This window comes from Herpailurus yagouaroundi, unplaced genomic scaffold, assembly GCF_014898765.1.
Source record: "Herpailurus yagouaroundi ecotype Mexico unplaced genomic scaffold, PumYag 355, whole genome shotgun sequence".
Lineage (NCBI taxonomy): Eukaryota > Metazoa > Chordata > Mammalia > Carnivora > Felidae > Herpailurus > Herpailurus yagouaroundi.
In genome coordinates this window covers 1,040,487-1,058,313 of record NW_024412572.1, presented here as the reverse complement: position 1 = coordinate 1,058,313, position 17,827 = coordinate 1,040,487, and the positions used below count along the sequence as shown (strand labels likewise).

At 40.2% G+C, this 17,827-nt stretch overlaps 1 protein-coding gene across 1 annotated transcript; it reads left to right on the top strand.

Annotated features, from left to right (window-relative positions):
• The first annotated feature begins 11,505 nt into the window (after nt 1-11,505).
• CLEC4E (C-type lectin domain family 4 member E) lies at nt 11,506-17,232 on the top strand. Its single transcript, XM_040462734.1, has 6 exons — nt 11,506-11,863; nt 12,673-12,765; nt 13,374-13,463; nt 14,886-15,037; nt 15,713-15,828; nt 16,838-17,232. The coding sequence occupies exons 1-6, from the start codon at nt 11,827-11,829 to the stop codon at nt 17,007-17,009; spliced, it is 660 nt and encodes a 219-aa protein (XP_040318668.1). The 5' UTR covers nt 11,506-11,826; the 3' UTR covers nt 17,010-17,232.
• Nucleotides 17,233-17,827: the final 595 nt, after the last annotated feature.

Sequence of the window (17,827 nt, the reverse complement as noted above, 5' to 3'; positions counted from 1 at the left end):
TCAGAGAAAGACAAATATCATTTGACTTCACTCATATGTGGAATTTATGATACAAGACAGATGAACATAAGGGATGGGAAGCAAAAATAATATAAAAACAGAGAGGGAGACAAACCATAAGAGACTTAAATATAGAGAACAAACTGAGGGTTGTTGGAGGAGTGGTGGGTGGGGGGATGGGCTAAAGGGACAAGGGGCATTGAGGAAGACAATTGCTGGGATAAGCAATGGGTATTATATGTAAGTGATGAATCACTAAATTCTGTTCCTGAAATCATTATTACACTATATGTTAACTAACTTGGATGTAAATTAAACGTAAATAAATAATAATAAAATTTTAAAAATGAAATACATATTTGGTTAATGTTCACTCAAACACTTGGTTAGGCTCCTGCAAGAAGGTCAAATTTCTACCATTTATATGGAAATGTTTCTGAAGACATTCATTCCCTCTCTCAATTCCTTGCATTTCAGTGCTTGAGATACAACCTCAACAGAGAAAGATTTACTCTAGAAAATGTGGCCTTACATTGTCCTAATGGTGCTGATCTTCCTTCCAGCTTTCAAAAAATAAGCTTATCCCTTTTTCCACAGTAAGTTCTAGTGAATGAATGCAAGCTGTAGAAACTTTCCAAAACAATTTCTACAACACAGTCTTTTCCATTGTCATCAGGTAATAAACTGTGAGTATAATTTGGCCTCTTCACATCAGAGCAGATTCCAATGGAATATTCATTCCCTTTTCTACAAATTTTATGGCCAGGAGAAAGTTCCATATAACCAAAGTGGTAAAGTATATCTTAATTTTACTTAGACATCTATTGTGTTACAGAAAGAAACAAGAGAGGTGATAAGCGAGAATGGAGTTGGGCTAAGAATGTATTTAATTTAGTGTTCCTTAGTCTTACAGTTGTACTGTGTTCAACATTATGTACAAACACAATTCCTCTCAAGCTCCAGAACTTTGAATGACATAACTCCTGCTCTTAAACAAACAAACAAACAAACAAACAACAAAAATTTACTTGATGTGAAAATTTCTGAGCATCAGTTATTGCCAATGCTTCTATTATTTGGGGCATGGCCGCCATGCCTCAGCAGGGACAGTTACCACCATGGCAAACTCCAGCTTAAGTTCCAGAAATCAAGTATGTGGCACTTATCATGCATAAACACAAATGATGACTTGGCAATTGAGGAGAGTATTCTCCTTTCCTGGTGCACTTGGCCTTTTACCTTTTAAGACTCATGTGCAGGATTGATCTGTTATTGGATAATCAGCAGTGGTCCCTACAAAAGAATTCCTTTGCCAGAAAACAATAAATAACTGAAAAACTACATCTCCCAGAGAGAATCATTCTATAGCTCATCCAGATGCTTTAAAAAAAATTTTTTTCAACGTTTTTTATTTTTGGGACAGAGAGAGACAGAGCATGAACGGGGGAGGGGCAGAGAGAGAGGGAGACACAGAATCGGAAACAGGCTCCAGGCTCTGAGCCATCAGCCCAGAGCCTGACGCGGGGCTCGAACTCACGGACCGCGAGATCGTGACCTGGCTGAAGTCAGACGTTTAACCGACTGCACCACCCAGGCGCCCCTCATCCAGATGCTTTTAATTACAGTTGTTGTATCTCACATTTCTGGATTTAAACCTCATTTCTTGGGGCACCTGGGTGGCTCGGTCGGTTGAGTGTCCAACTCCTGATTTCAGTTCAGGTCACGATCTCATGGTTTGGGAGTTGGAGCCCCACATGGGGCTCCACGCTGACAGTGCAGAGCCTGCTTGGGGCTCTCTCTCCTTCTCTCTCTGCCCCTCCCTTGCTTGTGCTCTCTCTAAAAATAGATAAATAAAAATTTAAAAATAAATAAATAAATAAACCTCATTTCTTTTTTAAAAAACGTTTATTTATTTTGAGAGAGAGAGAGCACACGCGCATCACGCGAGCAGGGGAGGGACAGAGAGAAGAGAGAGAATGTGGGGCTCAAACCCACAAATTGTGAGATCATGACCTGAGCCAAAGTCAAACACTTAACTGACTGAGCCGCCCAGGCACCCCAGTTCTTTTTTTTTTTTTTTTAATTTTTATTTTTTAGACAGAGAGGGCATGTGAGCAGGGAAGAAGGGCAGAAGGAGCGAGAGAGAATCTTAAGCAGGCTGTATGCTCAGCACGGAGCCCAACTCCGGGCTCGATCCCACGACCCTGTTATCATGACCTGAGCCAAAATTAGGAGGTTCCCTAATTTTGAGGGAACACTGGTTCCCTCAGTGTTTTACATAAGCTTTGATCCATATTTCAAGCAGGCATATGGAAGCATACAGAATGCTATTTAGACTGTCTAAAGTTCAAATTTCATATTGTTTTGTGTTTATGAACAGTTTAATGAGGGATAACTAGATATCACTGGCTTTCTACTACCAGAACTTAAAATGCCTTAAAATTTAATTTTTATTGAAATAAGAAAGAAAAAGATCTCTAACAGAAAGGAAGCATATTCTTGAGCACCCATTATATTTTCACATATATGATTTTATTTAATTTTCACTCTAACCCTTGTTAACCTGCTACATGCTATTTAAAGATGACAAAACTGAATCAGAGAAATGTCATCTGGATACACTGAAAGTCAAAGTCAGCCAGTAGGGGTGTTGAGTTTGAACACTCTTCTATCTGCCCCAGAGCTGCTTTCACCGTGATTTGCTGCCACAATAATGACAGTGTCACTTGATTAAAAAGCAATTGTCGGGGCGCCTGGGTGGCGCAGTTGGTTAAGCGTCCGATTTCAGCCAGGTCACGATCTTGCGGTCCGTGAGTTCGAGCCCCGTGTCAGGCTCTGGGCTGATGGCTCGGAGCCTGGAGCCTGTTTCCGATTCTGTGTCTCCCTCTCTCTCTGCCCCTCCCCCGTTCATGCTCTGTCTCTCTCTCTGTCCCAAAAATAAATAAAAACGTTGAAGAAAAAAAAATTAAAAAAGAAAAAAGCAATTGTCATTCTTTTGACAAAATGCATTGATTTCGTGCCACACTTTGCAATCTTTATTTTCATACCATTGTTCATTTCATATCAATGATGTCACTTAAACACTAATTCCTTTTACCTTCTGGGAGGAAAATATTCAAATAATTTTTTCCTTGAATTCCTATCTGATCTCAGTAGGATCACTTAACACTCTGGAAGAAATAGCCAACCCAGTAAACCAGCCCTGGAAACCAAGATGGAAAACATTTCCCAAACCACCATGGCTTTGCCTTTGGTGCTCAGATAGGTGGGTATGAAAGAAATCCACATACTGCAGAAAATCAGCATGCTGAATGTGATTGCTTTGGGCTTATTGGACCTGCCTGGTAGGCATAGAGTCAGAAAAGTAATAGTCTAGGTCAAAAGTTCTAGAAAGCCCAAGTACTCCAGAGCACAGCAGAAGGGAGTAGCGGACCTTTTATTACACTGAAGGATGATTTTGCCAAACCGATCGTGTGCCAATGTTAGCAAAAGAGGGAGAAGGTCCCGGCCAGACTGTGCAGATACATACGTGAAGGAGGCACTATAAACTATCACCTTGGCGAACTGGGTCACCATCGGCCTTTGTAGAGTTTCCTGGTTTTATGGCATTGAAGGCCACAACCATAAGGAAGGTCTTTGCTAAAATAGCAGAAATGACTACAGAAAATATAACTCCAAAGAATGTTTACCTCAAGATGAAGGCGACCAGGCAAAAGGAGACCAGGTAAAAGTCAAAGAACAGAAGAAGCAAAGCATTAAGGAAGCAAGGAGGATATAACTGAGATTTCAATTATTTGCTCTGACGACAGATGTGTCTCCCTATTTGAGAAATAGTCCTAAAATCAGAGTAGTGAGGACAGAAAACCAATGCCCAGAAGGCCATAACAGATCCTAGAGGGTCTTCATGGGACGAAAAAGTCCTAATTTGCGGAAGGAACTGATTTCTCTGTTTATTTGGATATGGGTCTTCAGGACCCTTGATGTTCATACGTATCTAGAAGGGATACAGCTTGATTTTTTTTTTTTTAACATTTATTTATTTTTGCGACAGAGAGAGACAGAGCATGAACGGGGGAGGGGCAGAGAGAGAGGGAGACACAGAATCGGAAACAGGCTCCAGGCTCTGAGCCATCATTCTTTCTGGCTCGATATTTTGGATTCAAATGTATAATAGATGGTTTCTCTCCCATTAAAGACGGTCTTTCTTTTTCAGTGTTATGATCTAAGGAATGTAATTAGGTATATTTACCTCAGAATTCAAATATAGTTCTGTGCGAGACGTATTTGCTTTATGCACGTATTTGGGGAATGGCTGATGGGCTATAATCAATCAAGCTGTATCTTGGGGCGCCTGGGTGGCGCAGTCGGTTAGGCGTCCGACTTCAGCCAGGTCACGATCTCGCGGTCCGTGAGTTCGAGCCCCGCGTCAGGCTCTGGGCTGATGGCTCGGAGCCTGGAGCCTGTTTCCGATTCTGTGTCTCCCTCTCTCTCTGCCCCTCCCCCGTTCATGCTCTGTCTCTCTCTGTCCCAAAAATAAATAAAAAATGTTGAAAAAAAAATTTAAAAAAAAAAAGAATAAAATGCTACAATAATTGTTTTGAAAAAGCTATTAAGTTTGTATATAAAGTCAAATATCAAGAATTTCATTTAAAATTATTTAACTAATAAAAATTATTTAAATAGTATTAAATAGCTATTAAAAACTTCTTTATTTGAGGGTGTCTGGGCAGCCCAGTTGGTTGAGCATCTGGCTCTTGGTTTCGGCTCAGGTCATGATCTGACAGTTTTGTGGGTTTGAGCCCCATGTCGGGCTCCCTCCCTGCTGGTGGCTCAGAGCCTGCTTGGGATTCCCTCCCTCTCTCTCTCTCTCTCTCTCTCTCTCTCTGCCCCTCCCCCACTCACACTTTCTCTGCCTCTCTCAGAATAAATAAATAAACTTTGATACAATGTTTTTAAAAAGTTGGTTTTTTAAATTTTTATGGGTCCAAATTTTGACTTTATTTCTTACATCCTAATGAAATGGAGCATGTTCTTTAACCTCTCCATCAATGTACTCACCATTAAAACGTGATTAATAACAGGACCTCATTACTGATCTCTGTAATCGCTGGATGAGATTTGTGTAAACAGCCTAACACAGGAAATGACATAGAGTAAATAATGAATGACTAGTACAAGTAGATGGTCGCTGGGGAGGATTTGTTATACTACTGTTTCTCTTTCCTACTTGAATTACTATGATAATATCTATCCCATCCACACTGCTGATGCTCTGTTAAATATTTGGGGAGACATTATGTAAGGGCACAAACTTGCCAAGCAGTAGAGAAATAATTCCTGAAGACTTAATCCACAGCATAGAGATTATAGTCAACAACGTGGAGTATAGTCAACAACTTCGAAGTTGCTAAGAGACTAGGTCTTACTCATACTCATGGCAAAAAAAGAAATATTTATGTGATGTGTTGTATGTTATATGTAAATTGTGTCTCCGTAAAAATTTATGAATTGTTTAATTCATTTGGGAAATTACAAATGTGTACAGGGGCGCCTGGGTGGCGCAGTCGGTTAAGCGTCCGACTTCAGCCAGGTCACGATCTCGCGGTCCGTGAGTTCGAGCCCCGCGTCGGGCTCTGGGCTGATGGCTCAGAGCCTGGAGCCTGTTTCCGATTCTGTGTCTCCCTCTCTCTCTGCCCCTCCCCCGTTCATGCTCTGTCTCTCTCTGTCCCAAAAATAAATAAACGTTGAAAAAAAAAACAAATGTGTACAGCAGGTGCATTTGCCTCTGCTCTACTTTGTAAATTCAGAAAATAGACTGTCAGAATTCAATGACCTCCCTTTAAGTCCAAGGTTTGTGGTCTTTTGATGGCAGACCGTGTAAAGGCAACTTTATTTTCTCAACTGCCTTTGGGGAAAAAATCACTCACTAGTAAGGAGGCAAGTATGAAATTGGGAAAAAAGGCACTAACCACTGAAATGAGAGATCTGGGTTTTAGACCTTGTTTTGCCACTCAGCAAACAATATATCTGATTTGGGACACATATCTTATTTGTGAATAAATGTATCAAATTAGATCACTGCATTGAACTCTAACATTCTCCTCCTCCCAATTCTCTGTGCATTTGTCTTTCTCTTTACAAATAATCACAGAGCTCACGGAGCAAATCTTCTCGAACATGAAAGACCACTGCTGATTATAAACTGAAGGAAAAGATGATCATTGAACTCATGATAGGAACAAGGGCAACGTTATCAACGTATCAAAGGTAAATCAATGGGGACGTTCTATTGCCAGGGGAAAGAGATTTAATGATTTTTCAGCTGCCAAAATACAGTGGGAGCTGACCAAAGCCCAAAGCAGAATCTTTGGAACCAAAGGCAGTAGCATTAAGTTGGGACGTGCCTGGATAAAAAGCAGATGAGTAACTTGTTCTTGTCCAACAAATAGATTTTGTTAGGACTTCAGTGAAAGATGCTTGCTTCCCTCTTGTGCTTTACACGCTATTTCTATGACTTAGCTCATTTCTGAGTCCTCAGTAGACCTGGACCAGCCTTTTCCCAATCTGCTCCAAGCAGATCTGAATGAACTTGAGGGGGAAAGGTTAAAGCCAATCTTAACTGAGGGCCTAGGACATGCACGCCAAGCAATTTACTAAGGAATGTGTATTCTATTCTAGTCATCATCACAGCCCCTACTTCAGATAGTTATCCTCGTCATCTCTGTTTTAAAGTTCTTTATTTTCAAATCATAAAGTAAATAGGAAAATTGATGATGAATACAAATATTTAAAAAAAAAAAAAGAGTGCAGGGGTGCCTGGGTGGCTCAGGGGTTAAGCATCTGACCCGTGATTTGGGCTCAGGTCATGATCTCATGGTTCATGAGAGTGAGCGCTGCATGGGACTTGCACTATAGGCAAGGAACCTGCTTGGGATTCTCTCACTCCTTTTCTCTCTGCCCCTCCCCCTCTGTACAAACAGGGGAGGGGCAGAGAGAGGGAGACACAGAATCTGAGACAGACTCCAGGCTCTGACCTGTCAGCACAGAGCCTGATGAGGGCTCGAACCCACGAACCGTGAGATCATGACCTGAGTCGAAGTCAGATGCTTACCCGACTGAGCCACCCAGGTGCCCCAATAAACAAACATTGTTTTTTCTTTTTTTTAAAAAAAAAGAAAGAGTGCAGGGTGGGAGGGAGGGGAGGGTGGGTGATGGGTATTGAGGAGGGCACCTTTTGGGATGAGCACTGGGTGTTGTATGGAAACCATTTTGACAATAAATTCCATATATTGAAAAAACAAAAACAAAAACAAAAAAAAACTTGTATCAGTCAAAGAGGGAGGTATAGAGCATCCTAGGCAGAAAGAAGCCATATGCAAAGGCTCTATGGTAGGAGGAAGCTGGGCATATTTGGAGAATCAAATGAGGTGTGGTGAAGAGGCAGGTGAGAGAAAAAGAGAGAGATTAGACTCAGAGGAATTAGATGTGGACAAAGAGTGAGACCAGACATAGAAACAGCTACCAATAAGCAGAGTTGTGCAGAATGAACAAAATTTGTGAATCAACACATTTGGCCATTGCTAATTACTAAAAGCTTTTTAATGGGTTACTGCATTTTGCAAAGTGAAAGATCATCTTACTACTATTTTATGCACATCTATGGCAAAGGACTACATTCATATCAGTGTCACTATTTAAATTCAATCACTAAGTCTTTAAGCTAGGACTAATATATAGTTCCTGGAGAATTTTCTACACTTAACCTTGCTGTGAACACATGAGGAACTGAGGTAGGTAGAATGCCTTCCCTAAATATGTCCATCTTCAAAACCTGTGAGTATGGTCCTTGATAGGGCAAAAGAGAATTTGCAGATGTGATTAAGTATTTTGACATGAGATCATCCTGGGTTATGGAGGTGGGTCCAATGTAATCACAAAGGTCTTTATAAGAGGGAGGCATGAAAAAATCAGTCAGAGAAGGAGACGTGACCGTGGAAATAGAGGTTGGCGAACCAAAGAATATGGACAGACTTTGGAAGATAAATAAAAGGCAAGGATCATAGAGGTAGGCTGCCCAGTGCAGTAGCCCCTGGGCAACATGTGGCTTTGTGCACTTGAAATGGGACTCATCCAGGGGCGCCTGGGTGGCGCAGTCGGTTAAGCGTCTGACTTCAGCCAGGTCACGATCTCGCGGTCTGTGAGTTCGAGCCCCGCGTCAGGCTCTGGGCTGACGGCTCGGAGCCTGGAGCCTGTTTCCGATTCTGTGTCTCCCTCTCTCTCTGCCCCTCCCTCGTTCATGCTCTGTCTCTCTCTGTCCCAAAAATAAATAAACGTTGAAAAAAAAATTTTTTTTAATAAAAAAAAATTATATATTGTCGAAAGGGTAATATTTTGTGTAGATTGACAGATAAATGAAATATGTTGTTAAGATGGAAAAAAAAAGAAAGAGTGCAATGTCTAGATAGCTTTAATAAAATTATTCACAAAAATTTAAGTAATATGGTTAACATACATTTATAAAATTTGAAATAATAAATGTAACAGAAATCAATTATGTCATAATTTTAAGCTTTGTAGAATATCTCTGTTGGATGTAATATCTTGAAAAATGAAAGAAATAAAAAATAAAAATAAAAATGAAATAAATCACTTGTTCTGTTACTTAACTTCCATTTAGGTTACAAATCTTTTAAGAGAAATTCTGCTTGGGTATTTTCCGCATCTTACATGGCAGAATTAACAGCAGAATATTGATCTTGCCAGGGTGCCTGGGTGGCTCCGCCAGTTGGGCGTCCGACTTCGGCTCAGGTCATGATCTCAGGGTCCGCGAGTTCCAGCCCCGCGTCGGGCTCTGTGCTGTCAGTTCCGAGCCTCCGATTCGGTGTCTCCCTCTCTCTCTGCCCCTCCCCCACTCATGCTCTGTCTCTCTCTCTATCAAAGAATGAATAAACGTTAGAAAAAACTTTTTTAAAAAGAATATTGATTTTGCCACCTCAAAATGTCCTAAGGGAGCAAAATTCCAAAATCTGATTTAACAAAATTCATGGAAAATCATGTTTGATACAGAAAGAAACTTTTCTTGTCGTTAAAGAGCATGGGTACGAAGGGATTAGAGAAAAGGAAAGTGTTCAAAAATATCTCGTTCTCTATTCTCCCACAGTGAGAGTTAAGTAATCAGTTGTTAAGTAATCAGTTAACTGCTCTGTTAAGTAATCAGTGCTCCTATACTGTAATGTCCCTGTGTTACATTTACCTAATACGGTTTTAATATTAAATTGCTATGAGGAGTCCCTGGCTGGCTCAGCCTGTGAAGCATGCAGCTCTTGATCTCAGGGTTGTGAGTTTGATCCCCGCATCGGGGGTAGGTGTTACTTTAAAAAATGAAATCTTTTCCAACACATTGCCATGAAAATTCCCCTCAGGCACAATTTTTATGATTATGTTTATATCCCAGAAGGTTATTCTGTGATGAAAACTCAAGCCAAATATTGATTTTGTTTTAAACGTTTGCCATGTATCATTGAGCCAAAAATGTGTACCTGCAAATATGTATAAAGGGAGTCAGTACCTCATGCGTTAGAGGAAGGAAAAACTAGAAGTTATTTGTGCCTGGTTTATAAATTATGGAAAAGTTTAAACAGTAGAGTTAGGAAGATAGGTACCCAAATACAATGATGAATATAACTGTAATTTTTAAAACAGGAAAGTTTTTTAAAACATGAAAGCAAGTTATGATCTTATTTGACAAAAAATGAATAAACAATCTATTATATAAACTCCACCTCTATAAGCTTGGAAAATGTCTCAAAGTATATATAAGAAATCATCAAGGAACGCCTGTGTGGCTCAGTCAGTTAAGCATCCGACTTCGGCTCATGGTCTCAAGGTTTGTGGGTTTGATCCCCGTGTCGGGCTCTGTGCTGACAGCTCAGAGCGTGGAGCCTGTTTCAGATTCTGTGTCTCCCTCTCTCTCTGGCCCTCTCCCCAGCTCGCGTTCATTCTCACCCTGTCTCTCAAAAACAAATTAAATTTAAAAAAAAAAAAAAAAAAGGAACAAATCATCAAGCATGGTCGACTTTAGAAGGACACACCAAGGACAGATGGGAGGTCTTTTACTTGCCGTATTCTTCTCATACTGTTAACCATAAAAATATTACTTTTATAATTTGGAAAAAGTGGTAAAACAAAGGATCAAAACATATACATATTTTGGCTGGTAAGATGCTAATCATTAACTATTAATATTCATTAATTGCATGTTCATAAAATTATTAACACATAATTGTCTATTGACATTAGTTATTGCTGATTGATCATGATTAATAAATAATTGACTGTAGTCATTATGATTCATCATTTAATAATTCATTTAACTCAACCATTGTATAATTTCTTTGTGTAGGTCAAAAGCCATTTGCTGATAAGACACATGTTAAACATGCATATATTTTATAATATGGACATGTATAATTTTTAAACATTCTTTAATAAATCTACATAACTGTAAAATGGAAGATGCAGAGGAAGTTGAACAATACATTGAAACAACAAAAAGTCCCTTTGAGAACAAGGATGTTTTCTAACATGTGAAAACTGTGTGAGTCATTGTTGTGGGAATTACCAAGTCATATATATGTTACTAACGCCTCCTGACACCTGTGAATTTTAATCAACAGAGGCCAGCTGGATCTTGTTCCAAAGTATTTTTAAGGAATAGAGTGGAAAATTACTATAGGTAACTAACCATCCAGAGAAAAGCTGCATTATATTTTAATGTCTAATTGACATTGCTTCTTCTGACATTCAAATTCATTTCTCTTATATAGGTCACATTATAAAACAAAAACTCCCAAAGAATTAGGAAGAATAGAAGGAGATTACCCACGGAGTCTCGAAGGTGGCAGAAGCTGTGTTGTAACAGAAGGAACAAGGAACGGAGCTGAATTGCAAAGTAGTCATATCATGCAAGGCGTGGGGGGGGTTCAACTGGGGCAGAGATAGGAGATTGCTTTAACAAAAGGGCTATAAACCCACAATGCGACATATTCAGCCCAACATGAAGCCAGAATGTTCCAGCGTTGCAAGCAAATGAGGAAGAAACCCACCTGAACTATGAAAAGAAACTCACATGGAGTTATAAATGCCTCTATTATGTGCCCAGCTGTGTGCCGAGTGCAAAGATTTGGTTTTGTCCTCTTTCCCGCCGACAAATGTGTGACAGTAAGGCTCAGAAGTAAAACTGGGAGTGCAGAGGCGGGCCCCGCAAATGTCAGAGACAAACTGAGGCATCAGTGGGGAGGCCTGGAAGAAAGTAGCAAATTTTTTTTTTTTTTTTTTTTTTTTTAAATAGGCATCACATCCAGCACGGAGCCCAGTGCGGGGCTTGAACTCACCTCCCTGAGATCGAGCCCTGAGCTGAGATCAAGAGTCGGATGCTTAACCGACTGAGCCCCCCCGGGGGGCCCCAAACAGAGAGATTTTATCCACCCAAAGAAAACAGTATTTTTAAGCCCCTGATGTTTCCCCTCGGTCAGCCCATTTCTGTTGGTACTTACCATTATCATCATTTCCGCACTTTGTTGTTTCCTTAAGTGAGGAGACTCGTTGCCCGGTAAACTCCCTTGTCCTCCTTATGCAAGAAAGGAAACCCTGACTGAAACACAAAGCCGCAGAACAAATTAATATTATTATGCCTTCGGGCTGAACTTCCTTAAAAAAAAAAAAAACAGAAATGGATTCATTTTCCTTAGATCTTAGCAACAAAATAGTACTGGACTCAGAAACTGATGAGAGAAGGAGAGAGAGAGAGAGAGAGAGAGAGAGAGAATGAATTCATCCCAACCATCTACATCACAAGGCACAGGTAAAATTTGCAACTCTCCCTTTCTTTCATAGATCTTTTTTTGGGGGGAAGCGGTGATAAATATGCTGAGGGGATAGGACTCTAGAAATGTCTCCACTAAAGTAAAAGAAGGGAGACAGAGACAGAATGCAAGGGGTGAAACAGGCAGTGGTTAGGTGACGCTATGTTGTACTGAGGGTTGCTGGGCTGGGTTTTGGGGAGAACTGAATCAGACTGCTGTTCCCACCCTTTCACTGTTGCATTGGGCAAGCCACCTCCCTTCTCTGGAACTCACTTTCCCTGTGTGTGAAATGTTTATCGGGTGGGAGGGGGAGAGGAACTATAAGAACATTGCCCACGTTTTATATGAATTGGTTTACAAAGGGCTTGGGAAATGAGACACCAGAAAGAGGAGGGCAGGAGAGAGATTAAAAAAAACAAAACAAAACAGAGAGGGTGAGAGAAAGGGAAAGACAAAGATAGGAAAAGAAGACGGAAAGCCTGAGAGACTTAAGAAGGAAAAATAGCACATCTGTCTCAGTTCATGAGTCTTAAGATCAGCAATGGCTTATTCTAGCGGTTCTAAAAGCTGGTTCCCAGACCAGGAACTTGCTGGCTGCATAGCAGCTCTAATGAATTGTTAACTCTAGAAGTGAGGCCCCATCATCGGTGTTTAAACAAACTCTCCAAATGATTCTGAGGCATGCTGAAGTCTAAGAATTACTCCATATAGACAGCGCAAGTGGAAGGAGCTAAGTAAGGTTGAATAAGAATGTCTTTTGTATCTTGCTTTGGGAAGACTGACCATGTTTGCATATTTCTTTCTACAGAGAAAGGACACTTCTCTTCCCAAAGGCTCTTATGGACTGTTGCTGGGGTCTCCATTCTACTGCTCAGTATCTGTTTTATCACCAGATGTGTTGGTGAGTTCTAAAGGTCAAGTTTAATCTCCCTGGTGAATATTAAGAGTAAAATCTTTCTTCTTGCCTGTGGGTTCTCTTCTCCCCCAAAGGGTATTTCTGTTCCACTTTCTTCCCTGTTTATCTCCAGGTTATTCCTCAACTAGAACCCCAACTAGTACAGAACGGTTACCAAATTGCAGTGACCTCTGACATATTTTTCATGATAGACATTTTTCATCTCCTTGGTGGCCTTGAGTCCTCGCCTTTGTACTTCTGTCATGAGTGTAAACTTCTCCACGGGAACCTAGCCAGAGACATGACAAACTGTGTTTTGGAACAAGGGTAGGGAGGGTGGGCATAAGAGAAAGTGAAAGCATATTTGTTTTCTCTGGGTCTTTGGACCTGAAGTAAAGCACATTCATCTTCATAAATCAGCAAAAACCATGAAATGTGAATCCTTTTTTCTTTGGGTAAGTAAATCTCGGTACCTCTCCGCGTGGAAGGACAAATAGAGAGTAAAAAAAAAGATATCATGATGATTGCTGGTACTTTTGTTACAAATACACACATGATAAACTTAATTTTTTTATCAAGAATAACGAACATACACTCTGCCCCTTTCCTTACAGTGACGTATCATAGCTTTCAACTCTGTGATGAGAAAAAGTTCCAGCCATATGAGGATTTAACGGACTTCTCCTGCTACAGAGATGTATCGGGTATAATGGTCCTGAAATTTGAACATCAACATTTACATATTGCCACTTTTTGGCTTCTAGATTGATTTGGGGACAAGGAGTTGGATGGTGTCTCAAAAACAAAATATAAAATCTTGCCTGTACTACCAGAGAATGATGAGGAACTGATAAGACAGGTCTAGGACTTTGAAAATGTGATTAGCATTGGACAGGAAATCCTGGGGACATCATAGCAAACTTTTAGAAGAAATTTGAGGTATGTCTGAACAGAAAATCTAGAAGTGGAAGGTATTATCTCCAGGAGTGCACTTTCTTTTCATTCCTCACTTGCTTCCCAATGAGGTGAAGAAGAAAAAATAGAGAGAGAATAGGGAATTTGGAGATATCTCAGAAATATACTCTCTACACTCTTACATATATAGTTTTGTTCTAAGTCTTAGCAAAATGCTACATGACGCTCCTCTGGAACTTAATTTCCTCACCATTAAATTGAGAAACACTGGACTATTTCTTTCTAATAAACTTCAAAGACTTACATTCTACAATTCTAAGAAGTTTAGCCCATCTCCACAACCAGTTTGGAGACTTTGTTGAGGGCACATTGCTTGGGCAACATGAGAGATGGTTGCTTAGATAAAATGCATAACCTTCTCTCACCTTGGCATTCTAAGAATAGTTAATGAGGCTCTATATCAATAGCATAACAGAGATAGATCGTATGTATGACTGCATTTACTGGCAAGTTTAGAAAATAAGGATTATATCTCAGGGTGCCTGGGTGGCTCAGTCAGTTAAGCATCTGACTTAGGCTCAGGTCATGATCTTATGGTTCATGGATTCGAGCCCTACATCAGGCTCTGTGCTGACAGCTCAGAGCCTAGAGCCTGCTTCGGATCCTGTGTCTCCCTCTCTTCCTGTCCCTTCCCCACTCGTGTTCTGTCTCTTAAAAATAAATAAACGTTTGGGGCGCCTGGGTGGCTCAGTCGGTTAAGCGTCCGACTTCGGCTCAGGTCATGATCTCGCGGTCCGTGAGTTCGAGCCCCGCATCGGGCTCTGTGCTGACAGCTCAGAGCCTGGAGCCTGTTTCCGATTCTGTGTCTCCCTCTCTCTCTGACCCTCTCTCTATCCATTCATGCTTTGCCTCTCTCTATCTCAAAAATAAACGTTAAAAAAAATTTTTTTTTAAAATAAACGTTTAAAAAAATTTTTTTTAATTTAGAAAACAAGGGTTATGTCTCAAAAGACGAAACAATTGCTATTTGTGTTTACTGACATAGGAATTCTCTAAAGTCTTAGATAGTAGGTTGGGGAGCTGGCAAGGACAAGGGGCTCCAAGGTACCAGTCAGAAGACTGGTAATGATGAACTTCATGAGGCTAGATGAAGCTTTCTGTTTCCTTACTTAGTTGATATATGACACTCATGGAAACTTCTGTCCTCCTAGGTTCAGTCAAGAATTGTTGTCCGTCGAGCTGGATCCATTTTCAATCTAGCTGCTACTTATTTTCTACTAACACCATGTCCTGGGCATCAAGCGTAAAAAACTGCTCAAACATGGGAGCACATCTGGTTGTTATCAACACACAGGAGGAGCAGGTAGTTGGAGCACAGTCACCTCCAGTGTCAATGTAACATTCCTTCCAGGATCTATCCCTCTTTCCATACGTGTATGCGCTCTTTGGTCCAAAATTACTATTTGTTAAGTGAATGTATTAAAATGCATGCTGTTCCTACTATTTCTATAAGTCGATACCTACTCTAATTTATTGTCATCACTAGAAGAGCCTAAGGGGGGAGGAAAGGGGAATTTCCATGGTCAATGCCTTTCTTACTAAGGGAAAAAAAGAGGTGGGGGGGACGCTGACAGTTCATTTTAGAATGACTATTGTGTTGATGAACACATCAGATGATTATGTCAGATATGCCCAAGATATGTCCGTTATCTTTAAGCTGTGATTAATAATCTTTCATGCTGGATATCTAAGTAGCTTTTGCTACAAATAACAGTAGATCAGCTTTGAATGAGATATTAAGAAACTGCTTCTCTGTTAAAGATTCTCTTTTTGTTGGTTTAATTCTATGTTCCGTATATTTTTACCACAATAAAAAAAAAAAAAATCAGGAGATACTCCTCCATGATCTTACGATTTCAGAGCCATTTATCTGTCACCTATAATCCACTTTACCTCTTTTAATAACAATTACCTTCAACATTTGTCCAAAATTGAAATGACTGATCTACTTTGTGTTTCTATTGTGTTGCTCCTCTAGGAATTTCTTTTCTACGCGAAACCAAAAAGGAGAGAGTTTTATATTGGACTGACAGACCAGGTGATTGAGGGTCAGTGGCAATGGGTAGATGGCACACCTTTCACAGAAGCTCTGAGGTAATTTCCTTCTTACAGGACAATTTTAACACTATCTCAAGTCCCAAAGTTAGACCATTGTTGAGGGGAGTTCTCAGAACCTCCTTCCATTCCATGAGATATTTTCAGGTCAATCCTTGGTGATTTTATGTGCAAGAAGATAGTCGAAGGAAGCACGAGGATCTCGTGCTCTCGCTTCCTGAGACCATCTGAAGAATAAAGGGGAGATAACAGATGAACATGAGGAGGGAATCAGAATCGAAGACTGATTCATCAGAAATGCAGCAGAGACTAAGAGTGAAATTCAGAGTCTTGTGCCCAAACTAGTAAATGATTTGAGGGTAGTGATTTGAGAAAGGAGATTTATGGAGTGAAAGTGGGGACTCCCTTGATAAGGCCTCTTTTCTCTTTGATAGTGACCTTACACCCTTAGAGCACAGCACATTGGAGTTTTCATGGGTTTGATCTCATTAATTATTTCATTTTACCTAAATTGCACCCTTCTGAGATACATCGATATTATTAATCTTCATTTAGCATTTGAGGAAACCAAAGGCTCAGTTCTAAGAGTACAGCTGCCATGCACTGAGACTCTAGAAAGTTGCTTCTCTACAGCACCGTAACACCACTAAAGTATGCACCTAGGTTAATACAAACTCGGTGCAGAATAAAGGGAACTAAACGTAAGATGAGACAAAAGCGTGAAGGAAACAAATTCATGAGCATCAGTGCTTCCCGTAACTTCTCATTATGGGTCTACAGCTGAGGAAGCTTGACAGACCAGAAAGTCAGGAATATCCAGCTGGGCTTCGCCACTCTAAGACTTAAGACAAGTGGTTTGGTTTTTCCGGGATTCCTTTTCTTCAATAAAATGGAGGTTTAATGCCTAACTATAATGCCTAATGGAGGTTATAATGTGCAACAAAATTGTTGCGAGGGAGCACAACACAAATGCAACTGGTCTAACATATGAGGTCACTTGGCTTCCTGTAGCTGGGATTTAAAATCTTCTGCACTTGCTCTCTTCCAGCTTCTGGGACGAAGGGGAGCCCAATAATATAGTTACAGTGGAGGACTGTGCTACCATACGAGACTCTTCAAATCCGAGGAAAAATTGGAATGACGTGCCCTGTTTCTTCAATGTGTTTCGGATTTGTGAAATGCCTGAAATAAGTGCTTTGAATAACAAAAAAATCTTCTGAGAACAGAAAGCACAACTGAAATGCATAAATACAGAGGCACAAGAGCATGAACACAACACCAACACGAGAAAACTGTGCACTGCACTTTATAAGGACTACCTAGAGACTTCATAAGGACTTGTCGCTTTTGATATAAATAAACTAAGTAGTTTTGGGGCGCCTGGGTGGCTCAGTCGGTTAAGCGTCTGACTTCGGCTCAGGTCATGATCTCGAGGTTCGTGAGTTCGAGCCCCGCATCAGGTTCTGTGCTGACAGCTCAGAGCCTGGAGTCTGCTTCGGATTCTGTGTCTCCCTCTCTCTCTGCCCCTCCCCTGCTTGCACTCTGTCTCTGTCTCTCAAAAATAAATAAACATGAAAGAAAAATTTTTTTAAAAAGATTTTAAATAAAATAAGTATTTTTGAACGATATAATTTATGATCCTGATTGACATGCATTTTTCTCTATATTAGTCTCAGGACTTCTCCCAATTTACCAAGCAATTCTCTAACAAATGCTGGGAAAAGTAAAGAATACTCCTGCTTTGTTTGTGAATATTTATATGAACATATAGAGACATACAGCAAGTACAGAGCCCAGCAAAGAAGAGGATTTTATTTTTCTTTTCTTTTCTTATCTTTTACATTTTGTGTTTATTTTGTATGTCAAAGGTTAATTATATCAGAGGTGTAATTGTAATTCCAAATAACAAAGCCATATATCCATAAGTCAGATAAGGGGGACTAAGAATCCCATTAACTAATCCATTACATTAGCTAGTTATCATTAACCCAAGAGCTGGCCCAACGCTGACAAAGCTTAGAGCCAAGTAGTTGTCACA